Here is a 23505-nt window from a genome sequence, read left to right as displayed (position 1 = left end):
ATACTCATAGACGTTTCCTACACATCCTTTCAACAGTTTATTATGATATTTAATTACATAAATCAAGAGTGTTTTGTGTTTCAAAAATAAAACAAAAAATAATTAAGTACATACTCTTATATTATACAAAGCAAAATAAATAACTTAATTAATTTGCAATAAATACAAAATAGTGAACAAACCATATTTTAATTTAAACTTAATTGAAAACTTATAAATTTAAAAGAAAAATAATAATAATTAAATAATAATTTATAATTAATACAAAAACAATACTAAAGTTAATAATATAATAAAAGTGCTGGAAGTTCTAGATGCACCGCTCCAAATGTATGTGTAGTACACAGGATCCCTGAAACAGGATAATAATGTACAAATAAGAAATAAATCCCTAAAAAAGATTTTTTTCCAAATTTCATTGAACTTTAATATTTATTATAAAAGCAAAAGGTTTCAAAAATGGATAGATGGTTAAATAGATGAAGGGATGTTTGTTACTCTTTTACGCAAATTTTTTGGGATTTGAATAAATTTAGTACATGGGCAGGTTATATGCTGACTTAGCACATAGGATACTTTATGTATTTACTGATTTACTTGAGTAAAGCCGTGGGATACTAGCTGTATGAGAATGCAACTTGGCAGGACACAACCCCATCTGCAGCATTATGCAACATTCTAATTTCGACATATTGGAGTCGATTCCGAGATGCCAACTCTCTAAATTTATCGCTAAATATGCAATTTCAATTAGATATTACACCAAAAACTTTATTCAGAAGATCAATATAAACTAAATTTCTGATAGATTTAAAATTATAAATATAGTTTTTATATGCTATAAAACAGTAACTTCACGAAACTCTAAAATTAAAATATTAGGTTAAGAAATTGTTGACTTTTAAAAATGAAACTCTTATTTCAACGTTGTCTTAGATCATTTTCTATACAATATATATATATATATTTCGAAAGGATGTAAAAGAATTTGTATTCTCAAGAATAACATTTGCAAAACTGTCTTTTAAAGAATTTAAAGCTTTAATTTTCGAATCTGTCATTTATTTAAAAAATGATTTAGTTAAACATACATTATCACAGACGCGATGTTTCTAGATATGTTATATTTTTATTTTATTTTCTTAATATATCTATTATAAATATATATCTCCGTGTAGTAACGGTGTAGAAATAATTATGCGTCATCACTCCTTTTTATTCCCAAATAAACTAGACCAAAAGAAGGACTCGAAATAATACCTTATAGCTGGCTAGCAAACACCACAATAGTAGGCTAATTTACCGTTTCTTTATGAAAAAGAAATCAGTGTTCAACAAAATGAGATGTTGATAAGTCATCATAGTATTAGAATTACCTAACCCCCCCCCCCCCCCCCCCACTTTACTAGTTGCTTGATCATGTACAACCGTAATAGTGCAGATGTTAAACTACGAATATTGGTGTAGTACGATAGGTAAAAATGAAATAGTACTTACAGTATTTTTTACAAGGTCTTTTATTAAAAATCACGTTTTTATTTGTATTACTTATAATTTGTCTGTCATGCCTACATGTGTGTATTAATAATACGTGAATGTTTACAATTACAAATGCAAATACGAGTATATGAAAAAATTGATTGTTCTAAATTTAAAAAATATAATAATTTGAGATGTGTTGATATTACATTCATTTTGAACTGTATTTGAAATGAGTAAAGAAAGACAAGTACACAATTTGTAATATAAAACACCTACTATAAAATTTGTAAATTAATATTTTTAATTGTACATTAAAAGAGTATCATAAAGTTACTAAAGATACATAGTATTGTCATAGAATTCGGGTAATAAGATAACAAAAAAAAAATATAGCTAACAATTATATCAGTCAAGAAAGAAAAAGACTATAGAATCATTCCTATATTAACATCTTCGCATAGAAAGTATAGTAGAATAAAGGATTTTTTGTGAAATCGAAATTTGTCTTTTATTATTAGGCGAGGCAAACGAACAGACGGTCCACCTGATAGGAACCGGCTGCCGTTGCCCGTGTACACCTGTAACACGAGAAGTGCTTGTGTTGCTGGCCTTTAAACGAACTCGTTGTTTTCTCAGTGTAATATTTTCTTGTAATTGTTTGTATTTATAATAAGTTTACTATTGTAATCTTTTAAAAGAAACAAAGAGTATCTATCCATCTATCTATGACAATACAAGAATGATTTTAAAATAAAAATTAAACTCCCGACTGGATTCCGATGACGCCGCACGCGACTCGGCCGCCAGCATTGCCAGTCTTCCTGGAGTCAGGGTGGTTGGTCCTGCCGAAATCGTCAGCTCTCTCGTGAAGAACCACAGCTCTGCCGATAATGTTATGATCTCCTTCCAATGAGAGTAGGCTGTCAACGAAGTCTATGGTCGCGATATTGTTGGCATCGAATTCTACATTGCCCAGGTCTCCGACGTGGCGTTCTTTGTCATCAGGGTGGCCATGGGGTTGCTGTAACCAATAGAATATGTTATAGCCTTAAATTATATACATACAGTGTCTTCCATAGAAAACTTCTTCTTCAAGAAAAATGGGTGAACATTTTTATTCAAATTTGCGTAATAAATAGTTATGATTGATTCCTTTATAACGTCTATATTTTTTTTTATTTTTAATCTTATAATTTCTGCATCTTTTTATTGCGAAAAAATAAAACACTCATTTTATTTATTAAATAATACGTCAAGATACATTTTATGCGTAAGTATATAGAACACTGATAAGATAAACGAGTCAATTAATTTGACAATAAGCTGACAAAAATGTGAACCCGTTTTTGAGGATTGATACTCTATCTATATAATTTAAGGTTACAAGTTAATTACAGTTACTAATTATCTAGAGAGGAATTATTAGGGAGGGTAGCGTTTTCCAATGTCAAGAATTTTTAAACCACCTTGATTAATTAACCTTAATTATAAAAGGAAGGTTAAGAATGGTAGTTAGAAAGACTAGTCCTGACTTTGTTGGGGGAGAAGGGATTATTAATAATGCGGATTATCAGTTCCATTACTAATAATATATCCTAACAGGTCGACCTTCCCGTGGTCTCCCCTGGAAACCATCGTGTTGAATTCCAAGTGTATTCAACACGATGGGCTAACTACTATCACTGGTGCCCCGCTAGCGTATACCGTTAGCGCAGGCGGGGTTACCATTCCAGTATCATCCATTAAAAAAAAAGTCCTGACTTTGCATGGTTTTTTGAAAATAAAATACATATTTATCTTGTTTAAACTTATGTGCTTGTTACTATTATTTTTGTATTATTGCACAATGAACATCTGTGATATACCATTTTGGGGCAAATGCTGTTATAATTATTTCTTTACTGCCTACAATATATTTTTGTTTCTCTTCTAAAGTATTCGTCATTACAGTACCATTGTTCGTATATTGAAAATTGTAAAAACGTGATCAAATCATCTTATTTAACTAAAAACTGGGTTTCAGTCGAAGCTCCATTATGTAATACTAAACAATTCTATTAAATAAAATACTCTAGTATTATTTACAAATATATAAAAAAATATAAACTATCTATTATATACACACCTTACATCCAAATACATATATTATATATATAGTAAATATATTATTTTTTGCCGAAATACAGCTGTCTATATGCAGAAGAATTTAGAAAATCTGTTAATTCGAGTTTATTTAATACAAATAAAAAATCAATAATTTCCTCTTTACCCTCCCATCATCTTCGCAGTATTACTATTCAAATACTCACATTTTCAGGGTTGTAATGTGCGCCGGTGGAAGCACACCCATTGCTAAGGTCTCCCTTCTCGTGCACGTGGAACCCGTACTGTCCCGGAGTCAAACCAATGATGGTGCCCTGAACCCTGACTTTATTGTCGTCCAGTTGAGTGAAGGTGATGTTACCGTCCACGTCACCACCCTTTAGCCTCGCTGACGCTACGTGCGGCGCCCCCTGGCGTAATTGATAAATATAATTACAGCATGTTAAAATAATTATGTGCCTTGTAGTCCTGACATAGAAAAAGCCACCCATTCCTTTTCCGTGGATGTCGTAAGAGACGACTAAGGGACGGCAAGGGATGGGTAGCAGTGGCCCTCTTAAAACTTCGCCAAAAGCCTAACTGCGGTTGCCAATCTATCTGCCAAGCGTGGCAAGTCCATAAGGAAAGTTTTGTTAGTAGTCACTAGCAAAACTCCCTTTATGGGGAAAGCCTATGTTTGGCATTGTACAGTTAATGCCTGATATAATAATAAAGGTATTTAAACCTTATATAGATAGGTATTTATTAAAAAGGAAATACTACTCAAATCCTGTCGTAACGAATTTACTAAGAATTGACTGCGATGGTTTCTAGAGAAAGAAGGATTGTCGACTTACTTCGCTAGATGGAGTAACGACCGCAAATATATGGGTAAGGGAAGGAATTATTAGTAATGGGGATTTGTACCCCCATTACTAGCAATGTACCCTAACAAGTCGACTTCCAGACGGTTCCCTCTAGAAACTATCGTGCTTAAATCTTGTTGAATTCGTCACTATGAACCAACCATGAATCCAGACCATGGTTTCATTCTCATCTACCGTCCCCACCAGCGTATACCGCAATTAGAGTCATTCTATTTTATAAATTATTACAGGTTGTTACTGACTGCAGATTGCACAGAATCTTCTCTTACGATCTACAGAAGAATCATTTATGAGGATTATCAATTCAGTGTAGTTTAATTCAGATTTTTTTTTAAATTCAATACTGTAAGTAATCTCGAATGATTTAGTCAAAATCAAAAACTTTAGTCAACATAAATAACAAAATTAGAATAATCATAAACTCTAATTGCCGGAATTCATAGCCTAAGATGGTTGTGAGTAGATGCCAAAAAAAGAATAACAGACTGTATACACTTCTTACTATGTAAATTTACTTTGCATCGTTCAGAGCTTAAGAAAAGGAAAAATATATATATAAGTGAAGTGCTTGATTGAAGGTCACGTTTATTGGTAATACAGAGCAGTCATTTTTTATTTGTGGCCGTAAGATCCCGATATAGAATAGGCCACCCCTTCTTTTCTCACATTACGTCACCTATCATCCCTCACTAGTACCCCCCCAGCGTATACCGTTAGTGCAGACGGGGCTACCATTTCGCTACAATCCATTGAAAAATTAATGATGATAAATGAACATAGATCATGTGGGGGAAAGGGGTTGCTAACAATGGAGTTTGACAGCCCCATTGCTAGCAATATCAGGTCGACCTGCACGTGGTTCCCCTTGGAAACCATCGTGAACAATTCTTGTTGAATTCGTCACGATGGGCTAACTGGCCTGCTTGATCCTCACCTATCATCTTTTACTGGCGCCCGCCGGTGTATACCGATAGCGCGGGTGGGGTTACCATTCCATTATCATTATATAAAAAAAAAAACATAGATCATGTAATTTTTTTTATACAACTTAGAATGGAAAAAAACAAGCTGACGGCCCACCTGATGGAAAGTGATGGTTGACTGGGAGAGAATGCTTTTAGCATTAAGTCCGCCATGTACACATATTTGTACTAATGAATAAATAAATAAATAAATATAAAGTGGTAACCGTCGCCTATAGACATGAGCAGCACCATGGACATAACAGAGTATACTGTTTCGCCCATCATACCCCCCATGCGTTGCCATTCCCGAGGACTCAGGTGTTATTCCTCCGTACGCAGTAAATTCACGTAATTAAACAAATATTCAAAAGAGCGAAGGTATTTATAGAACATTTCGTAAACAAACAAATGACTCTTTCCTCTTTATAACATTATTGTTGGTAAACGTGACCAATTTAACTCACATTAAGATGATGGGCAAACGCCGACACGACGACCGTTGCGATCAGGATAATAATGTGCTTGAACATGTCTGCTTATCTGTAATGAAAGATTATATACTCAATTATAATATCTTATTAAATTACCCAGTAATTTAAAGTAATTTAGTATTAATACTAGTGAAATAAGGTCCCATATAAAATAATTAAAGATTGTGTCCCACAAAAAACCGGCTTTAACTGTGACAAAAGCAGTAATTTTGATCTTAAAATATTTTTTTTATATACAACTTAGAATGGCAAACAAGCTGACGGCCCACCTGATGGAAAGTGGTAACCGTCGCCTATAGACATGAGCAGTACCATGGACATAACAGAGTATACTGTTTCGCCCATGATACCCCCCGTGCGTTGCCATTCCTGAGGACTCGGGTGTTATTCCTCTGTACCCAGTAAATTCACGCCATATCCCACCCTTCAAACCGAAACACAGCCATGCAAACACAGCTGCTTCACGGTTGAAACACGAATGGGACAGAAGTACCCAAGGAATCGACTTTTGTACAAAGTCTCCCTCTGGTAAACTAACTAAACTATTGAACTGGTTTTGATGAAATTTCTATGAGGCCAGTCTGTGAGTATATCCTTTTAGATAAAAAGAAAGAATTTCTAAAACAATTATGAGGCAATAAACATAAAAAAATACAACCGAATTGAGTGCCTCCTTCTTTTTTGAAGTTGGTTGAAAAGCGACAAGGATATGTTAAATATATAAATTAATTAACCTATGTCTTACTCCATCCCATACAGTACACATATGTATACATTCAATAATACCATTTTCATTAGGTTTTTTTTTAAATCTATGCACCGCCATTTACTCTCTCTGTTTAGCGTAACAGTTGACTGATAGAGAATGTCATCAGGCATTAAGTCCGCCCTGTAGACATTATCTAATGGGGGAAAGGGATTGTTAGTAATGAAGACTGAGAATCCCATTGCTAGCAATATACCCAACCAGGTCGACCTCCTCGCAGTTCCCCCTGGAAACTATCTTGGTTAATTCCTGATGAATTCATCATGATGGACTAACTGGCCTGTTTTCATTCTCATCTATCACCCTTCACTGGTGCTCCGCCAGCGTATACAGTTAGCGCAGGCGGGGTTACCATACCATTTTCACCCATAAAAATAAAAAGATATACATATACAAATAAATTCACCCATTCCATTTATAGTATCTATAAGTATTAAAAAAATGTGTAACAATGTTGTCTTTATAAATAAACATACAAAAACAAGACAATGTTTACATTCTTGTACTGGGACATAATAAGCCGGACCGGTTACACTGGTAATGACTATAGGCAATTATCCGATAGTACCACGATTTACTAAAAATAATTGAGGAATGTCCATTTAAAACTGTGTGTGTCTATTTATATCTTTTTATATATTGTAACACACATGGTTATTTTGATATACAAAGTATACCTATATATAAACCTTAGATAATATACCATAGATATAGCATCGAGTCTCAAAAAAGGGGCAACTTTTTGTCAGCTAATTGTCAAATTAGCTGACTCGTTTTTTTTTAATTATTAGTATTTTATATATTTAATACTACATAAAATGTATCTTGGCGTATTATTTAATAAATAAAATGAGTTTTTACGCATTAAAAAGATGTAAAAAAATTGAAAAACGAAATAAATATAGACGTTATAAAGGAAACACTCATAAGTATTTATCACGCAAAATTGTATGAAAATGTTGACCCGCTTTTCTCGAAGCATTTGTATGGAGACACTATATCTATATAATCTAAATAAGCAACATAGCCTGAAGGATAAGCAAGTTATATACAATTTTTTTACCAAGTGGCTACCAAACATACAGCCTGTCTGATAGTAAACAGTTACCGTAGCTACTTATATTGTATTATTATGAATGTGAGGCGCGCGTTACACTAGGAAAAAACCTTACTACGCTCTCTGTGAAGAGTTCCGTACTGTAGTCTCTAAAGATAGCAACGACAGAAAGGTTTACATACATGTTCCCGAAAGGAAACATATGTATCTGAAACCACATTTGCATGACTATTTTGGTACTAGGGTTTGAGGTTAGAACAACAATTTAAAAAAGGAACGTTGGCGCCAACATTCGTTAAAAAAAAACTAAGAGAAAATACATTCAAATAAAGAACGTAGTTTTTAAATTTATTAAAAAAAAGTCAAATTGATGCATGTTTACAAATAATGCTAAGTTATATAGTGCAAATTATATTTATATCTATGTAGTACGTAATCGAACACGAATATCTATTAAAAACAAACTTGAATGACCTCTGACTATCTGTAAGTGAAATAATTTCGATCTGTTTACTCTCGAGTAATAATTTTAAAGGTAAATAAGTGTTGTCATATATGTATATTTTTTAGAAAATTTTGTAAAAATAATTTAATAATAAATACCTCCAATAGGGAGGGCAATAAATAATAAGGATATTAATTGCCCCGGAGGTATATAACATATACAAGAGGGAGACTTTGTACAAAAATCGTTTGCTTGGGCACCTCTGTCCCATTCGTGAAGCAGTTGTGTTTGCATGGCTGTGTTTCAGTTTGAAGGGTGGGATATGGCAGTGAATTTTCAGGGTACAGAGGAATAACACCTGAGTCCTCGAGGAATGGCAACGCATGGAGTATCATGGGCATAACAGTATACTCTGTTATGTCCATGGTACTGCTCATGTCTATAAGCGACGGTTATCACTTTCCATCAGGTGGGCCGTCAGCTTGTTTGTCATTCTAAGTTGTATAAAAAATATAGCGTTAGCATATAGTCTCGAACTATAACAACAATAACTAACAAAAATAACAATAACGTCCTGAAATCATTATAAATATATGTAACTGTAAAAAAATCTGTTCTGCTTAATCTGTGAGCTATATACCGAATAAAAAAAAAAAAAAAAACAAAGAAAATGAGCAACCTTATTATAAAAAGATACTTATGAACAAAAAATATTATTATTGCGCAAGAATCGAATCTGCGACCATCAACAAGTCTACTTTTGAATCTAATATCCGATATCAATCTAATCTATTACCAATGACAGTTTTATACTAAATTTATGATACAAAAATTAGAAATTAGATTACAGTTTGCCATAGTTTATATTTAGCAATACTAATACAAGTAAGTATAAGTCAGAATAATATAGAACCAAGAAGTCGCTAGTATTGCAATTCGAGATTATAAAACATTTCAATTCTAATATCGATCTATTGGAATTAATTTCAAAGGTAACCCCACAAATCATAATCACCATCAAGGTCAATCAAATGAAGCTAAATAAACAGAGACGAAAAAAAAAACAAATTCGGACAAATTAAAACAATAATCAAGCATAAATGCATGGAAAAATATTACATCTAAATAATAAATAAATTGTTATTTATTTATTATTGACATTTTAATGTTTTAAAAAATCATTTGGATTACTAAAATAAAAAAAAAAACCTGCATCTTGCAGACTTCCTATTGTGTATACAAATAACAATTTAGATTCAAGATTATGGCCATTATTATTATTAAATTCATTATTATACGTAAAAACTCAAATGGTTAATACGTATTATTAATATGCAAGTCAGATGCATACACATTATATACATAATAAGGAAATCTTAAAGTAAAATCCAAATCTCGAAAATACAAAACATAAATGTTTACTCGCAATATAAAATCTAATTATTTAATTAAATGAAGCCCGACTATAGTTTTTTTTTTTTATACATATACAATATCTTGAATAAACTTAAGTATACGTAAGCAATTTGAAAAATTACAATAAAATAAAGATGTGCAATCAAACGTCTTTGCCTTGAAAATTATAAAAAAAAATATATCACGAACTCTATGGAAAGATTAAAGAAACACGACTCACCTTTGCGGCTTCGTATAGCGAATGGTTCCATATGCACGTTACTCACGATAGTGTTGTAACAATGACCAATATAAAATGATCTCATGATGAATCCAGAAACGACTATCATCATAGTGAATGTTGACAGAGATTACAATATTATGGGTCTTATTAGACTGGTTGTACAGACCGGTTTTATCCATTAATCAGTCCAAACGACCCAAGTTGTACTAAGCCACTTATCAACTTTTTGCTCATTGTTGCCAACATAAAAACCAGTCAAGTGCGAGTCATGCTCATTGGATTGTGTACATGTCATGGGTGACTAAAAACTAATGCGAATAAAATAAGCGAATCGAATGTACAATGAAAAAGTATAACATTTTTTTTTATAACATAAGGGCAAACGAGCATGTGGCCTCACCTGAAGGTAAATGATTACCGCCGTCCACATTAGAGAAATAAGTGTGTTGCCGGCATTTAAGTAAGGATGCTCTTTTCTTAAAAGTATCAATGTCGTATCGTACCAGAGGAAGACTTTGTACAAAAGTTGATTGCTTAGGTACCTCTGTCCCATTCGTGTTTCAACCGTGAAGCAGTTGTGTTTGCATGGCTGTGTTTCGGTTTGAAGGATGGGATATGGCGTGAATTTACTGGGTACAGAGGAATAACACTTGAGTTCTCAGGAATAGCAACGCATGGGGGGTATCATGGGCGAAACAGTATACTCTGTTATGTCCATGGTACTGCTCATGACTATAGGCGACGATTACCACTTTCCATCAGGTGGGCCGTCAGCTTGTTTGCTAAGTTAAGTGGCTAAGTTGTATAAAAAAAATCTGTTTGGAAATACTACTTCTGGGAGTTAGTTCTATAGGAATGGAAATAAACCATAGTTCTCATAATTTATAACACATCTATTTATACAGTGTCTAACCACAGACCGTCTAAGTAATAAAACATTGTTTTATCTGTGCATTAATATTAATTTGTAATTTTATGTGCCAAATCAATATATTTTTGTTATAAAATATATTTAACATCTGTCTATTGCAGGTAAAATTTTTTTTGTCATAAAACCAACTAGTTTTTTTCCTCAGATCCATTAAAATGTATATTGATAGGTTACATTGATTTATCTCAATTTTTTAAAATTGCAACATTTTATACTTGTACAAAGATTTTTTTCTTTTTTTTTTTTGTTGTTTATGAAATTAGATTAATAAGTTTTAAATAGAGCATCCCTCTCTACAAATGCTTTGCCAAAAACGCCCCAACTTTTTTTTATATGCATTTTTTTATTTTTGTATATGTCTAGTTTGTATATGTATCATAAACCGTAGCCTTTTACACAATTCAACATTGTGTGCTTGATTACTTGAATAGTGATATAAAATACATTTATTATTAAAAATACAAACATGACGCGCTTAATTTTATTAAAAATAAAGCCTTAGCCAACAGTTGGTTGGCGGCTTAACTAATCAATGTGAAATTTAATGTACACGTACTATATGGGATAAAGAAGTATATTTATTTATTTATTTAAGGACAACCAACAAAGCATATATTTATATCTACTTAAAATACATTATAATAAGGTTACGTTATAAAACTCTGCCTCAATTAAAGGCCGCCACGACATGCGTATTCATAATATATTATTATATATATGTAGATATAAATGTAGATATATAGATATAGGCTGTTTTTTATCACGGACAATAAATATAATCCTGGTCACGCGGACGAAGTCGCGAGTACAAACTAGTTCTCTAACGATTATATCTTTCACATTATATATTTTTGGGCACAAATTTAACCTAACTATATCTTCCGTGACACCTTATGAATCTTCTTATCCTAACTAGTCAATCAATGTAAATAAGGAAAACGTTCTAATAAAACATAATATAATGGTTTTTATAATACATGTTGATACTTATCCGGTACTGGGAAAATCCCGCGATCAACCGAGCCTGATAATTTTTTATTTTTATTATCGTTTATGCCTTAGACGCGTCTTTGAAAAAGTTACTGAATATAAGCCTCGGAATAATAATTCTTGTTAGCTGTATGTGTGCATGCCTTAACACGGCTTCCAGGGGGAATAGAAATTGTTAATTAATTAATTTATTTATTTAATTCTTCATTGTACACACCAGTTATAAGAATATGACAGAGGTAATCAAATGTACAAAAAGGCGAGCTCAACTCTAATAGAGTTTTCTTCCAGCAAACCCAAAGTGGAAAGGAGCATCAATGTCAGCGGTAGCGGTGTACAATATTGTGACAATTTTCTTAAAAAACTAGGCAAAATTAAATTAATAACATTATATTTAATAATATAGACTAAGGGCCCTATTGCTAGCTATATACCAGGTCGACCTCCACGTGGTCCCCCCTGGAAATCGTGCTGAATTCCAAGTGTATTTATTACGATGAGAGCTAACTGATCTGCCTTTTCATCCTCAACTATCATCCCTCACTGGTGTCCCCCAGTGTATACTACTAGCGCAGGTGGAGTCATCATTCCATCCCTTCCCATTAAAAAATAAACAAGGCTTCCAAGGAATTATTTCCGTAATTATGACGTTGCTATACGTATGAATGCATTATAGATTTTTCCTCAACACCTGGCACCAATCGTAGTCAATATCTAGGTAGGTTTTTAATTGGTGAGAACTGTAAGCCTGTCTGTGCTATCGGTGCACGCTGGCGGGGCACCGTTGAGAGATGACAGGTGAGAATGAAAACAGGTCAGTTAGCACATCATAGCAATTAACTACGATGGTTATACTGCCTATTGATATCAAAAAGTCCTTAACCTTATTTATATACGTATTGTATGTGATTTATGTGTGTATATTTTTTGTAATCAAGCTAACGGCCCACCTGATGGAAAGTGGTAACCGTCGCCTATAGACATGAGCAGAACCATGGACATAACAGAGTATACTGTTTTGCCCATGATACCCCCCATGCGTTGCTATTCCTGAGGACTCAGATGTTATTTTCTCCGTACCCAGTAAATTCACGCCATATCCCACCCTTCAAACCGAAACACAACTATGCAAACACAACTGCATCACGGTTGAAACACGAATGGGACAGAAGTACCCAAGCAATTGACTTTTGTACAAAATCAATATAATGTGTGCAAAAGCATAAATAATATGGTTTCCAGGGAGAACCGCATTGACGTCGACCTAATAGCGTATATCGCTAGCAATGGGTTTGTTACACCCCATAACTAACTATCCCTTTCCCCCAACATCGTGCATCGTACAACACATTCTAATTCGGGGGGAAAGGGATTGTTAGTAATGAGGTTTAATAGTCCCGTTGCTAGCAATTGACCCTCTCAGGTCGACCTCCACGCGGTCCCCCCTGGATACCATCATGATTAATTTTTGTCGAATTCATCATAATGGGCCAACTGACTTACATTCATTCTCACCTATCATCTTCCATTTGTGTCTCGTCTGTGTATACCGATAGCGCGGGCGGGGTTACCATTCCATTTTCATCTATTAAAAAAAAAACATATTCCAATTCATCATCTTGCATTTACGAAAATGATATTTCTAGTCAGCTAGCATAGGATCATACGGTCGCCATTACTTCCCTAGTAATGGGGATCACACGTAATTTAATTTCCCTTCTCTTTTCCATGCTAAATAATCCAGTGGTCCAATAGATATATTTATACAGAGCAATGTATCCCGAATTGTCATACAATCCTTCGGGACATACCGAAGGCGTTAGACCGCTGGTTACATAGACTACCGCTTTACAAAAACGCTTCTCAACTTGTTCATTTCAACTTTCATTTGTGAAATAAACATATGTATGCAATGCAGATATTAATGGAATTATAAATAAATCATTTTTAAAAAGCCAGGGGTCATCGCCTCGAAGGAAACCAGGTAACGATTATTTCGCAAGAAAACTGTCGTGCATGGTGAGAATTAGCTCATTGTGGTAACTGCAGTAGTAAATATGTAGATAGTAGATTCGATATTGAATCTTATGTCGCAACACTTTAAGCTGAATAATCGACGGTACGTTGTTTAATCAATCAACTGACGTGTTCAACTTGACATAGTTTTATAAGTAAACAAGCTATGCCTGCGGCTTTATTTGTAGGTACTATATGTACCTACAAATAAAGCCGCAGGCAACTTAGTTTTCAATGCACAATTTTGCAATTAAATACATTGCTAACATTCTATCAAACAAATCTAATTTCGGGAAAAGGTTGTTAGTAATTGGGTCTAACAGCCCCATTTCGGGGGGAAAGGGATTGTTAGTAATAGAGACTGAGAATCCCATTGCTAGTAATATACCCGACCAGGTCGACCTCCTCGCGGTTCTCCCTGGAAACTATCATGGTTAATTCCTGATGAATTCATCATGATGGGCTAATTGGCCTGTTTTCATTCTCATCTATCACCCTTCACTGGTGCTCCGCCAGCGTATCCCGTTAGCGCAGGCAGGGTTACCATACCATTTTCACCAATAAAAAAAAACAGTTCCTTTTCTAGTAATATAGGGTATATATCAGGTCGACCTCCACGCGGTTCTTGTTGGAAACAATCGTGATTAATTCTTGCTGAATCCGTCACAATGGACTAATTGACTTGGTTTCATCATCACATAGAATCATTCAATTGTGCCCCGCCAGTGCAAACCGATAGCGCAGATGGGGTTACCATTTCATTATCATCCACAAAGACCACGCGATTCCCTCTGGAAACTATCATGGTTAATTCTTGTGGAATACGTTACGATGGGCCAACTGACCCTTTATCATCCTTACCTATTGTGTCTCACCAATGCCAACGTATACCGATAGCGCAGGAAGAATTACCATTTTATTTTAACCTATTAAAAAAATCCTTATCTCTTTCGTCTGTAAGAGAGTTGATATGTATCACTTTATTATCCTCTTGTACAATCTAATAATAGGGCAAGGAAATTTCTAGAAATAATCTTCTTCCTATATCATTATATTAATAATTATAATTACATATAACAAATAATAACTTTGTATTACATCATATAAAAATACGTAGTTGAATTCGAATTAGTATATCGCATAAAAACTTGTTCTTTAGTTTATATATATATATATATATATATATATATATATATATATATATATATATATATATATATATAGAGAGAGAGAGAGATATAGTGGTTTCAACGTTAATACCGTTGTTTTTAAATAATTTAATTTAAAACGAAATTTATTATTTTGCAAATTTAAACTCAAATCATTTTTGTAAATAATATTCTCGCGACATCTTCGTCAATTAGGTATGACCTAATTTTGTTCCATCGAAAATATAATACCCATATTAAATTTATACAAATTTTATAAAGAAGTAGATATCTTTTTTTTTAATGAAATAATAAATTATGAAAGAATTATTTGTTCTTGATTTTCCAAATTAAAAATTAACGTATGTTCATCTCTGGACTGTATACTATTTTTATACAATATTTAATGAAAATTGATTTAGTCACCAATGCGTGAAAAAGTGATAAAGAAACATGAATGATTCCTTTGTAACTTCTATATTTATTTTGTCTTATAAATTCTGCAGCTTTTTAATTCGCAAAAATTTATTTTATTTATTAAATAATTAAGTATAGATACGTCTAGATACATTGTATGTGTAATTATATAAAACATTATTAAAAAAACGAGTCAGCCAATTTGGAAATTAGCTGACAAAAAATTTACCCATATTTGAGACTCGATACTCTATGTATATAACCTAAAGTTACATGCAATATTTATTTCATGTAGCACAAAATATTATTTTTAAATTTTTTATAAGAGAAACCGTTAAATCTATGACTATTATAAATTTTTTTATTAAAAACTCACCCAATCTCACTGAAAACTATGCACTTTATAACTTGGCAATCGGGCTAGAAGTTTAAAAGAAATTCAACTTTGAAAAATGAATCGTTCAAGTCGCGCGGCCGGTCTGAACGTATCTCGAAACTGTACACGGAGTCAGCTGTTTAGTAATAAACCCCTACTGTAGTAATATGTGTATATACTGTAGTAGTATGTAGTAGTTACCACAGTACTAAGTTCTCATTAGTTCAGCTGTTACGTAGAACCGTTAAACAGAAGAAGAATTAGTAGGTAGCAAACTAAATTTTTATAAACCGTTCTTTTTAGTTGATTACACAGTGAACGCTCTATATAAATAATAATGTAATAATAATAATGTAATTGTTAATTTTATTTGACCATATTATTTATTATTATTAATATGTACATACACACATTTATTGATTTGACTTGATAATTGTTTGAGAATTGTTTTTTCTTTTTTTATTATTCTATAATCTTAATTATCACTAAGTTAAATTTGTATCCTTCATTAAGCAATAAATTAGATTTGCATGCCTACAATATTAAGGCAATTAAACAGATGCCAAAAAGTTTTGTCACATGACCCTTATAATGTCAAATGTATGTTTAAAGCAAATAAATATTTCATTTTATTTATAAGCAACTCAATTGAACAAATTTCAATAAAAAAAGTTTCTTATTGGGAAAAGTTGCTTAAAGGAAAAAAAGGAGTATAAAAATACTTACCGTCTGGAAAAATATTTTTACTTATTTCTTTTACTAACTAAGCTGAGTAGAATAAATAAAATATAAAGAATGTTGCTTATAGAGAGGTTGCTTATATAGAGCGTTCACTGTATTTGTATCCTGATTAGCAAGCGTAAGTACTATTCTATATTGACAAGTCTTTATACAATAGCTTTCATATCATAGACTATTAACAGGCCCAAAATCGCACGATTTATATTATTATTTTCGAAAATAATAATATAAATCTATATATATTATCGGCCTTCCTCGCCGATTCCTATAGTTGAAAGAGTTTTTAAAATCGATTGAGTAGTTTTTAAGTCTATCCATTACAAACAATCAGATCTTACCTCTTTAAAATATTAGCATTGATAAAAAAAATTTAATCTTTTTTTCCTTATATTTTATTTTTCCTAATTAAAAAATTTATTTAAAAATCTTATAAGCCTATGAAGGGTTCGTTGTATAGAACAATAAAATAGAAAATACTTAATAAAGATGTATTATATGTTTCCCAGTACAATAATAGTGATATTTAAAAATGACGTTCTCTAATAACAAAATATTAATTAACAGATAAAGAAAATAAATAAATTCCATTTTTAAAAGTAACATTAATAAAACCTCAACAAGGCCCATAATATTTTACACTTCCAATATGGCATCAGGTAAAAACAATATAGGAAATTACCTATTACATCTCACATACATAAAACATAGTAATTACTTGCTTAGTATACTTATACCATACACGTGCATACGAATAAAGTGGAAAACTACCTTTTTTATTTAAACTAAAAAGTAAATAGTACTTACATTTTTTCCCGGAAAATATCTAATCACAATTTTAACTTCCTGCACGTGTATCCAACTGTAGAAGAAGGCTAGTGTCTGCATATATATGAGAAGATGAATTGCTTAAATAGTATCAGTGCGGATTCATTTTCCTGTGAGGATGCGATTAATAAAAAATGCCGTTATGTCTATTGCAGTAATTTGCTTCGTGCAAAAAAAAAAAACAAAGTAAACAAGTTGATAGGAATTGCAATTTTAAAAACCATTTCAAAATAAATTTTAAAACTAAAACCCGACTTAAACGTGTGAAACAAGATAATATTTTTATCTGAAATAATTATGTACAAACTATATTAAATATTTATATCGTATAACCTTTTTTACTACATACGTATATATCGTTTGGTTGTAATTTTATTTTTATAAAAAAAATATTTAAAAATAAAACATTAGTTTTACTCCTTTAAAAAACTACTATAATATAAAAGGGCGATTATACAAAAGTTGTTTGCTTGGATACCTCCGTCCCATTTGTGTTTCTGTCGTGAAGCTACTATAATATCAAATGGAGCTATACAAAAGTCGTTTGCTTGGATACCTCCGTCCCATTTGTGTTTCTGTCGTGAAGCAGTTGTTTGCATGGCTATGTTTCGGTTTAAAGGATGAGATATGGCAATGAAATTACAGGGTACAGGGGTTTTCCCCTTGTATTTCGCATATAGAGATGTATTTCGTATTTTAACGCATATAGTTTAAGCACATTTTATAAGAAGCACTGTGTGATAGTTAAATATATATAAATATATATGTATTTAAGTCTATTATACTTATATAATAATATATCCGGGGAAATATATATAAATATAGTTTGTATAAGTTTATTATTACGTGTTATTAAATGCCTTTAGGCTATCTATTATATTTACCAAATGTGTTTTGAATGGATTAGTACAGTTTTTGTTCTTGATTATGTGCTGAAAAGAGTGCTCCTACACAGTTGTCTGAATACAAAAGGTTCAAATTGCTCAGCGAGCTATAGAGAGGGCTATGCTCAAAGTTTCTCTATGTTCAATAGTGGACAGAAAATAGGTGATGATGATGATTTGAATCCGACGTGATATGGGACGAGCATGTCACCGTTACTCGGATTGATTAAATCTGTTTACAGTATTTTCCATGACTGAGGACTTAATAGAAAATTTAAACCGGGTCAGTTAGATAATTTTCATTATTTATCTGCTAACTGACAACTCAGACAACAAGAGCGCGCTGGTCGCGTAGTGCAGCTCGCGATACAGCTGTGAACCGCCCTCATGAATAAAATCTCCTATTGAGTTCGCAACTAGTTCTGCATACCCAATTTTAAAACGTGAGTAAAGACATAAACAATTGCAATTCTGAAAACGTTTAACTGCGGTCTAGGAGTCCCAAAGTCGATCGCATGTTTAAATCATTCAAATATAGTCGCTTGCTTTGTGCTTCGAAGGGTAAGTAAAGCAAGCATTCGCGTAGTAAGCCACGTCAGAAGCGAAAACATATGACGTGGCTAACTGAACACCCAGGGGGGGGGAAGGATTGTTAGTAATGGAATTTATCAGCCCCATTGCTAGCAATATACCTTATTAGGTCAACCTCCACGTGGTTCCCCTGGAAATCATCGTGAACAATTCTTGTTGAATTCGTTACGATGGGCTAACTGGCCTGCTTCATCCTCACCTATCATCCTTCACTGGTGCCCCGCCGGTGTATAACGATAGCGCGGGTGGGTATACTATTCCATTATCATCCATTGAAAAAAACTGTACACCCACACATTCACTGTACACACCAAAGGGTGATAATCTCAAGTGAATGATCCTATTAATATAATAAATGCGAAAGGTTATAACGATAGACGGATGGACGAATGTTACTCTTTCATGCAAAAACTACTAAACAGACTAACAAAATTTGGTACACGAGTACACGAGTACATTATATCCTAACTTAGCACTAAGGATACTTTTTTTTTTATACAACTTAGAATGGCAAACAAGCCGACGGTCCACCTGATGGAAAGTGGTAAACGTCGCCTATAGACATGACCAGTACCATGGACATAACAGAGTATACTGTCTCGCCCATGCGTTGCCATTCCTGAGGACTCAGGTGTTATTTCTCTGTACCCAGTAAATTCACGCCATACCCACCCTTCAAACCAAAACACAGCCATGCAAACACAGTTGCTTTACGGTTGAAACACGAATGAGACAGAGGTACCCAAGCAATCGACTTTTGTACAAAGTCTCAACTTACTATACTTATAACTTAACATACTTTATGTACAAACAAGCAAGAAAAGCTACGAGATACAACTAGTATTTTAAATGCGAATGTTTGCAAGGATTGGTGGATCCATGTTTGTCACTCTCTCACGTTAAATCTACCATACAAATTTGAATAAAATTTAGTACACAAGTTTATAGTCTAACTCAGCACATAGAATTCTTTGTGTACCGATTTAAGCGGACAAAACCGCGAGATACGGCTAGTAAATAAATATTATAACGACACAGTGGTGGGGTCTTTGTCCAATATTTTTCTATGACACACAATGGCATACTGCATCATGCGATAATAATGTATCTAGGGTAAACTCATACAGGAAAATACACACTGAAGCTACATTGTTGAAATTTTTTGCAATCACTTATTCGTGCATATTAAGATACGATGACACAAACAATACATTGTTTTTACCGCAAAATACACAACAGATTGTAACATGGTGAATTTAAGAGATAAATTTAATATAATACAATTAATATTTCAAGGAATCTACATTAGTCGGTAACTCAACAAGTAGGTTGATCAAAATCACATTTAAGAGTATTTACAATTTTTTTATGAATGATAAAGGAATTTGGAATATCCTAAATAATAATGGTAACTAACGCCTATGCTAACAAAATACACTAGCGTGGCACCAGTAAGGTAGAAAAGGTGAGGATAAAAAGGTAGGTCAGTTAGCCCATCGTGACAAGTACACCTGGAGGAAAGGGATTGTTATATACCCAACCAGGTCGACCTCCTCGCGGTTCTCCCTGGAAACTATCATGGTTAATTCCTGATGAATTCATCATGATGGGCTAACTGGCCTGTTTTCATTCTCATCTATCACCCTTCACTGGTGCTCCGCAAGCGTATACCGTTAGCGCAGGCGGGGTTACCATACCACTTTCACCCATAAAAAAAAATGTCATTGTATATTTTTATTTTTGCAATAGAGTTAAATAAATAAATAACTGAAAAAGTACTAATAAGTGGTTTCTATCAAATAAATCGTTCTGTTTCGTAATAAAAATATATTTCTGTTATAAAAATGTTCAATAATAGAAGTCTATACAATTATAAAAACTGCTGCAGCCGACAAATGCTTCTAAATACCCCATTTGGGAATGTGGTCGCGGGCATATTTGTATTTTTTTTATAAAAAATTATACAGTCGTCAGTTACGCCAATACATTATGCTTCACCAGAATGGGCCGGTCACTCAACCAGGCTCCGGGGTCTGTAGATCATCAGCCCTGGTGACAGGCGGCGCTGGCTCCCCTTGCAGCTGTGAGAGGGCGCACCTGACCGCGGACAGCATCTCAGGCGTGGACTTGCGACTTCGCGGCGCGTGCGGTCGATGAGGTCGCGACATACGATCTGCTGTCGCTGTCGACTCTAATAACAATTTAAGATTTAAAGAAACAAAAACTTTATTTGTATTTAACTCGAAAGTATAAGTAATCGTCTAAAAAAAGAAGCATCCAAATCGGTTTTTTTATTCACGAAAATGGGACTATTACCTTGTCTGAATTATTTGGCAGAATAAAGTTTGATATCATGAGTTTTTTTTTATAATACAGAGGGCAAACGAGCATGCGGCTTGCCTGTTACTAAGTGACTAATACCGCCCATGAGTATCCGCAACACCAGAGGAATTACATGAGTGCTGTCGGTCTTTTAAAAAGGAATATGTTTTATTCTTGAAAAAAAAGGTTTAAAAAAAATAAAACCGCTGATCATCAATAGTTCGAACCATCCGAAGTCGAAATTTGTCCAATGGGAAAAGCTGGTACTGTGGCGCTACAGCCCAGAGGTGAGATCGATATACCATATGTGGCTGTGCTTGAGCTTAATACAATTGCAAGCGATCTACCCGTGTAAAATACCATCTCACTCTACTGAACACTCCTTATATTTTATCCTTTTCCATCTTAGCCTTTTCCCCCAAATAACCATAAACCTGGACGTTACTGGAAATATCAACGACAAAAATCTCCAGGCTCAATATCAAAGGGAGTGTTTTGAAACTGATAGGAAATAAGACAAACTTTTATAAAAGGAACGTGGAGATTTGTCTTCTATTAATCCAATTCAACCTTAGGGTTGGATAATATTGTGTTTACACAAAACTAAAACTTTATCGAGTAAGGTTTCGATTTTCAATAGAATTCTGTTCTAGCACCCATCAATGACATAACGACAGACGTTATAAGAATAAATATTATGAATAACGCCTGACAGGCAGCTGTTAGCAAAATTACTAAAGTGCAATCTTTTGCTAATAACTTTATAGAAGTTTATGCAAGCTACACTGCAGATTTCAGCTCAAAAATCAAAATTCAAAATAATAATATTACATATCATTTTGATTTTTGTCTTTAGTGAAAATAGTTAAACACTAAATTATCTAGCCTCAATGTAGGAGTTATTAATAAACATATATTTGGATACCTATCTTTAAATTTTTAATAGACATTTATATCATTTCATATATGCTGTTGGTTAATAACACTAAAATTTTTGATATTTTTATAATAGTAACATTTTCTGCTTTTCTTCTTTAAAATAAATGTGAATTCATCTAAACTATGTCTCTTTGTTTTATTCACCGAAACCAATAGCGAATCTACAATCCATGACACCTTCCTACAAAAGCAATATCCTATATGCCTATCAAAAACTTCGCATATCTACAAATATAATTTATATTCAACTTGTTTATTATATTCTACTTGGGCAGTTTAAATGGCTACTAATTTTTAAATAATTTAGGAAACATACGGTTAATTCTCGACCGATCACGCTGCAACGCAACGTCGTCCATTCTCTGGCAGCAAGTACAGAAATAGCACGGCACACCGGGTATACCACAACACAACATCCCCCATATCCACCTGTTTAGGATACGTGTAATTCTGGACCATGTACTAGGTTGTGTTCCTTGATGATTGTATACAAATTCTCGATTCATTATCTAGATATCTTCCCTAATTTCGTCATCATAGAATCATTGTGAGTATTCTAGTGGGACGAGTCTGAATTAGTGTTGCTAGTAAAACTACATAATTATTGGGAATCGATTATTGATCGATTGTTACATTGCCAATAATACTATCTACTTAATTAATTACAAACGATATTATAGATCGTCTAAAAATAATTAAGATTATTATTGACATTATTGACATCGCCGTGTCGGTCCTGACATAGAATGGGCCACCCCTTCCATTCCTGTAGGTGTCGTAAGAGACGATTAAAGAATGGCAAGGGATTGACAGCAGCGTCCCTCTTAAAACATTTGTAAAAGCCTAACTGCGGTTGCCAATCTGCCGGCCAAGAGAGGCAACTACTGGCAAAATTACCCTTATGGAGAAGGCTTAAGGTTAAGGGCTGAAATAATAATTATTGAAATTAGTTATCACTAGCAAGTGGATAATGCAATACATACTATCCACTTATTTATTTAGCTACTTACTTTTAGGAAATTTGACATCTAAATAAGATGTTACTAAACATATAACAATATTCTTTTGACAATCATGTTATTAATTCATCATTAAAAAAGATAGTCAATGTATAGTGCTGTTTGGAACTTTCGATTAATACATTAAATTATTTCATACCGCATTGATGTAAACAATTCAATTTCAATTATGTTAGTTTAACAGTTATTTCATATTGAATAGATATAATCGATTTAAATTGTAATGTATTATGTTCAACACAATCGATTAATTATACGACTATTCTTAACCAACACTAGACTAATTTGACAAGACTTGTCAAAATATTTCTACTCTAATTTTTTATTACCGGCCAGCATTCACAGAAAAATATAAATGAGGTTTACATTTGGTCTGTGGTATTTTATAAATTATATTTATTTCTCATTTGTTTAGAATTGGCGCTCAGTCAAGAATTAGTATAACACGACAAAGAATTTGACTATATAATCTAATATATATAATATATCATA

General features: G+C 33.1%; 2 protein-coding genes across 4 annotated transcripts; both read right to left on the bottom strand.

Annotated features, from left to right (window-relative positions):
• Window positions 1–102: 102 nt before the first annotated feature.
• Window positions 103–17339, bottom strand: LOC113520242 (superoxide dismutase [Cu-Zn]-like). Of its 3 annotated transcripts, none has more exons than XM_052898293.1 (5): window positions 17238–17339; window positions 5881–5956; window positions 3792–3995; window positions 2253–2503; window positions 103–352 (listed from the first exon to the last, which is right to left on the bottom strand). In XM_052898293.1, the coding sequence occupies exons 2-5, from the start codon at window positions 5944–5946 to the stop codon at window positions 259–261; spliced, it is 615 nt and encodes a 204-aa protein (XP_052754253.1). In that variant the 5' UTR covers window positions 5947–5956; window positions 17238–17339; the 3' UTR covers window positions 103–258. The 3 variants fall into 3 exon arrangements, with proteins under 3 accessions (XP_052754253.1, XP_052754271.1, XP_052754196.1); XM_052898311.1 differs by lacking the exon at window positions 17238–17339 and adding an exon at window positions 15693–15803; XM_052898236.1 differs by lacking the exon at window positions 17238–17339 and adding an exon at window positions 9812–9892.
• Window positions 17340–20534: 3195 nt separating this feature from the next.
• LOC113510982 (uncharacterized) lies at window positions 20535–22548 on the bottom strand. The gene is made up of 2 exons (XM_026894915.3): window positions 22311–22548; window positions 20535–20924 (listed from the first exon to the last, which is right to left on the bottom strand). Exons 1-2 carry the CDS (start codon window positions 22498–22500, stop codon window positions 20749–20751), a joined length of 366 nt encoding a protein of 121 aa, XP_026750716.2. The 5' UTR covers window positions 22501–22548; the 3' UTR covers window positions 20535–20748.
• Between the last annotated feature and the right edge of the window lie 957 nt (window positions 22549–23505).

The sequence above is a fragment of the Galleria mellonella genome, unplaced genomic scaffold, assembly GCF_026898425.1.
Source record: "Galleria mellonella isolate WM207_F2 unplaced genomic scaffold, CSIRO_AGI_GalMel_v1 utg103, whole genome shotgun sequence".
NCBI classification, from domain to species: Eukaryota; Metazoa; Arthropoda; class Insecta; order Lepidoptera; family Pyralidae; genus Galleria; species Galleria mellonella.
This window is presented reverse-complemented; position numbering and strand designations above follow the sequence as displayed.

What these genes read in the sequence shown, in the direction of transcription:
- LOC113520242 (XM_052898293.1), bottom strand. Translation starts at nt 5,946, where the DNA reads ATGTTCAAGCACATTATTATCCTGATCGCAACGGTCGTCGTGTCGGCG. An exon ending in CGTTTGCCCATCATCTTAAT is followed by an intron (nt 3,996 to 5,880) that starts GTGAGTTAAATT and finishes CAATTACGCCAG; the next exon opens with GGGGCGCCGCACGTAGCGTC. An exon ending in TGCGGCGTCATCGGAATCCA is followed by an intron (nt 353 to 2,252) that starts GTCGGGAGTTTA and finishes ATCCTGTTTCAG; the next exon opens with GGATCCTGTGTACTACACAT.
- LOC113510982 (XM_026894915.3), bottom strand. Translation starts at nt 22,500, where the DNA reads ATGAATCGAGAATTTGTATACAATCATCAAGGAACACAACCTAGTACA. An exon ending in TGATCGGTCGAGAATTAACC is followed by an intron (nt 20,925 to 22,310) that starts GTATGTTTCCTA and finishes AATTGTTATTAG; the next exon opens with AGTCGACAGCGACAGCAGAT.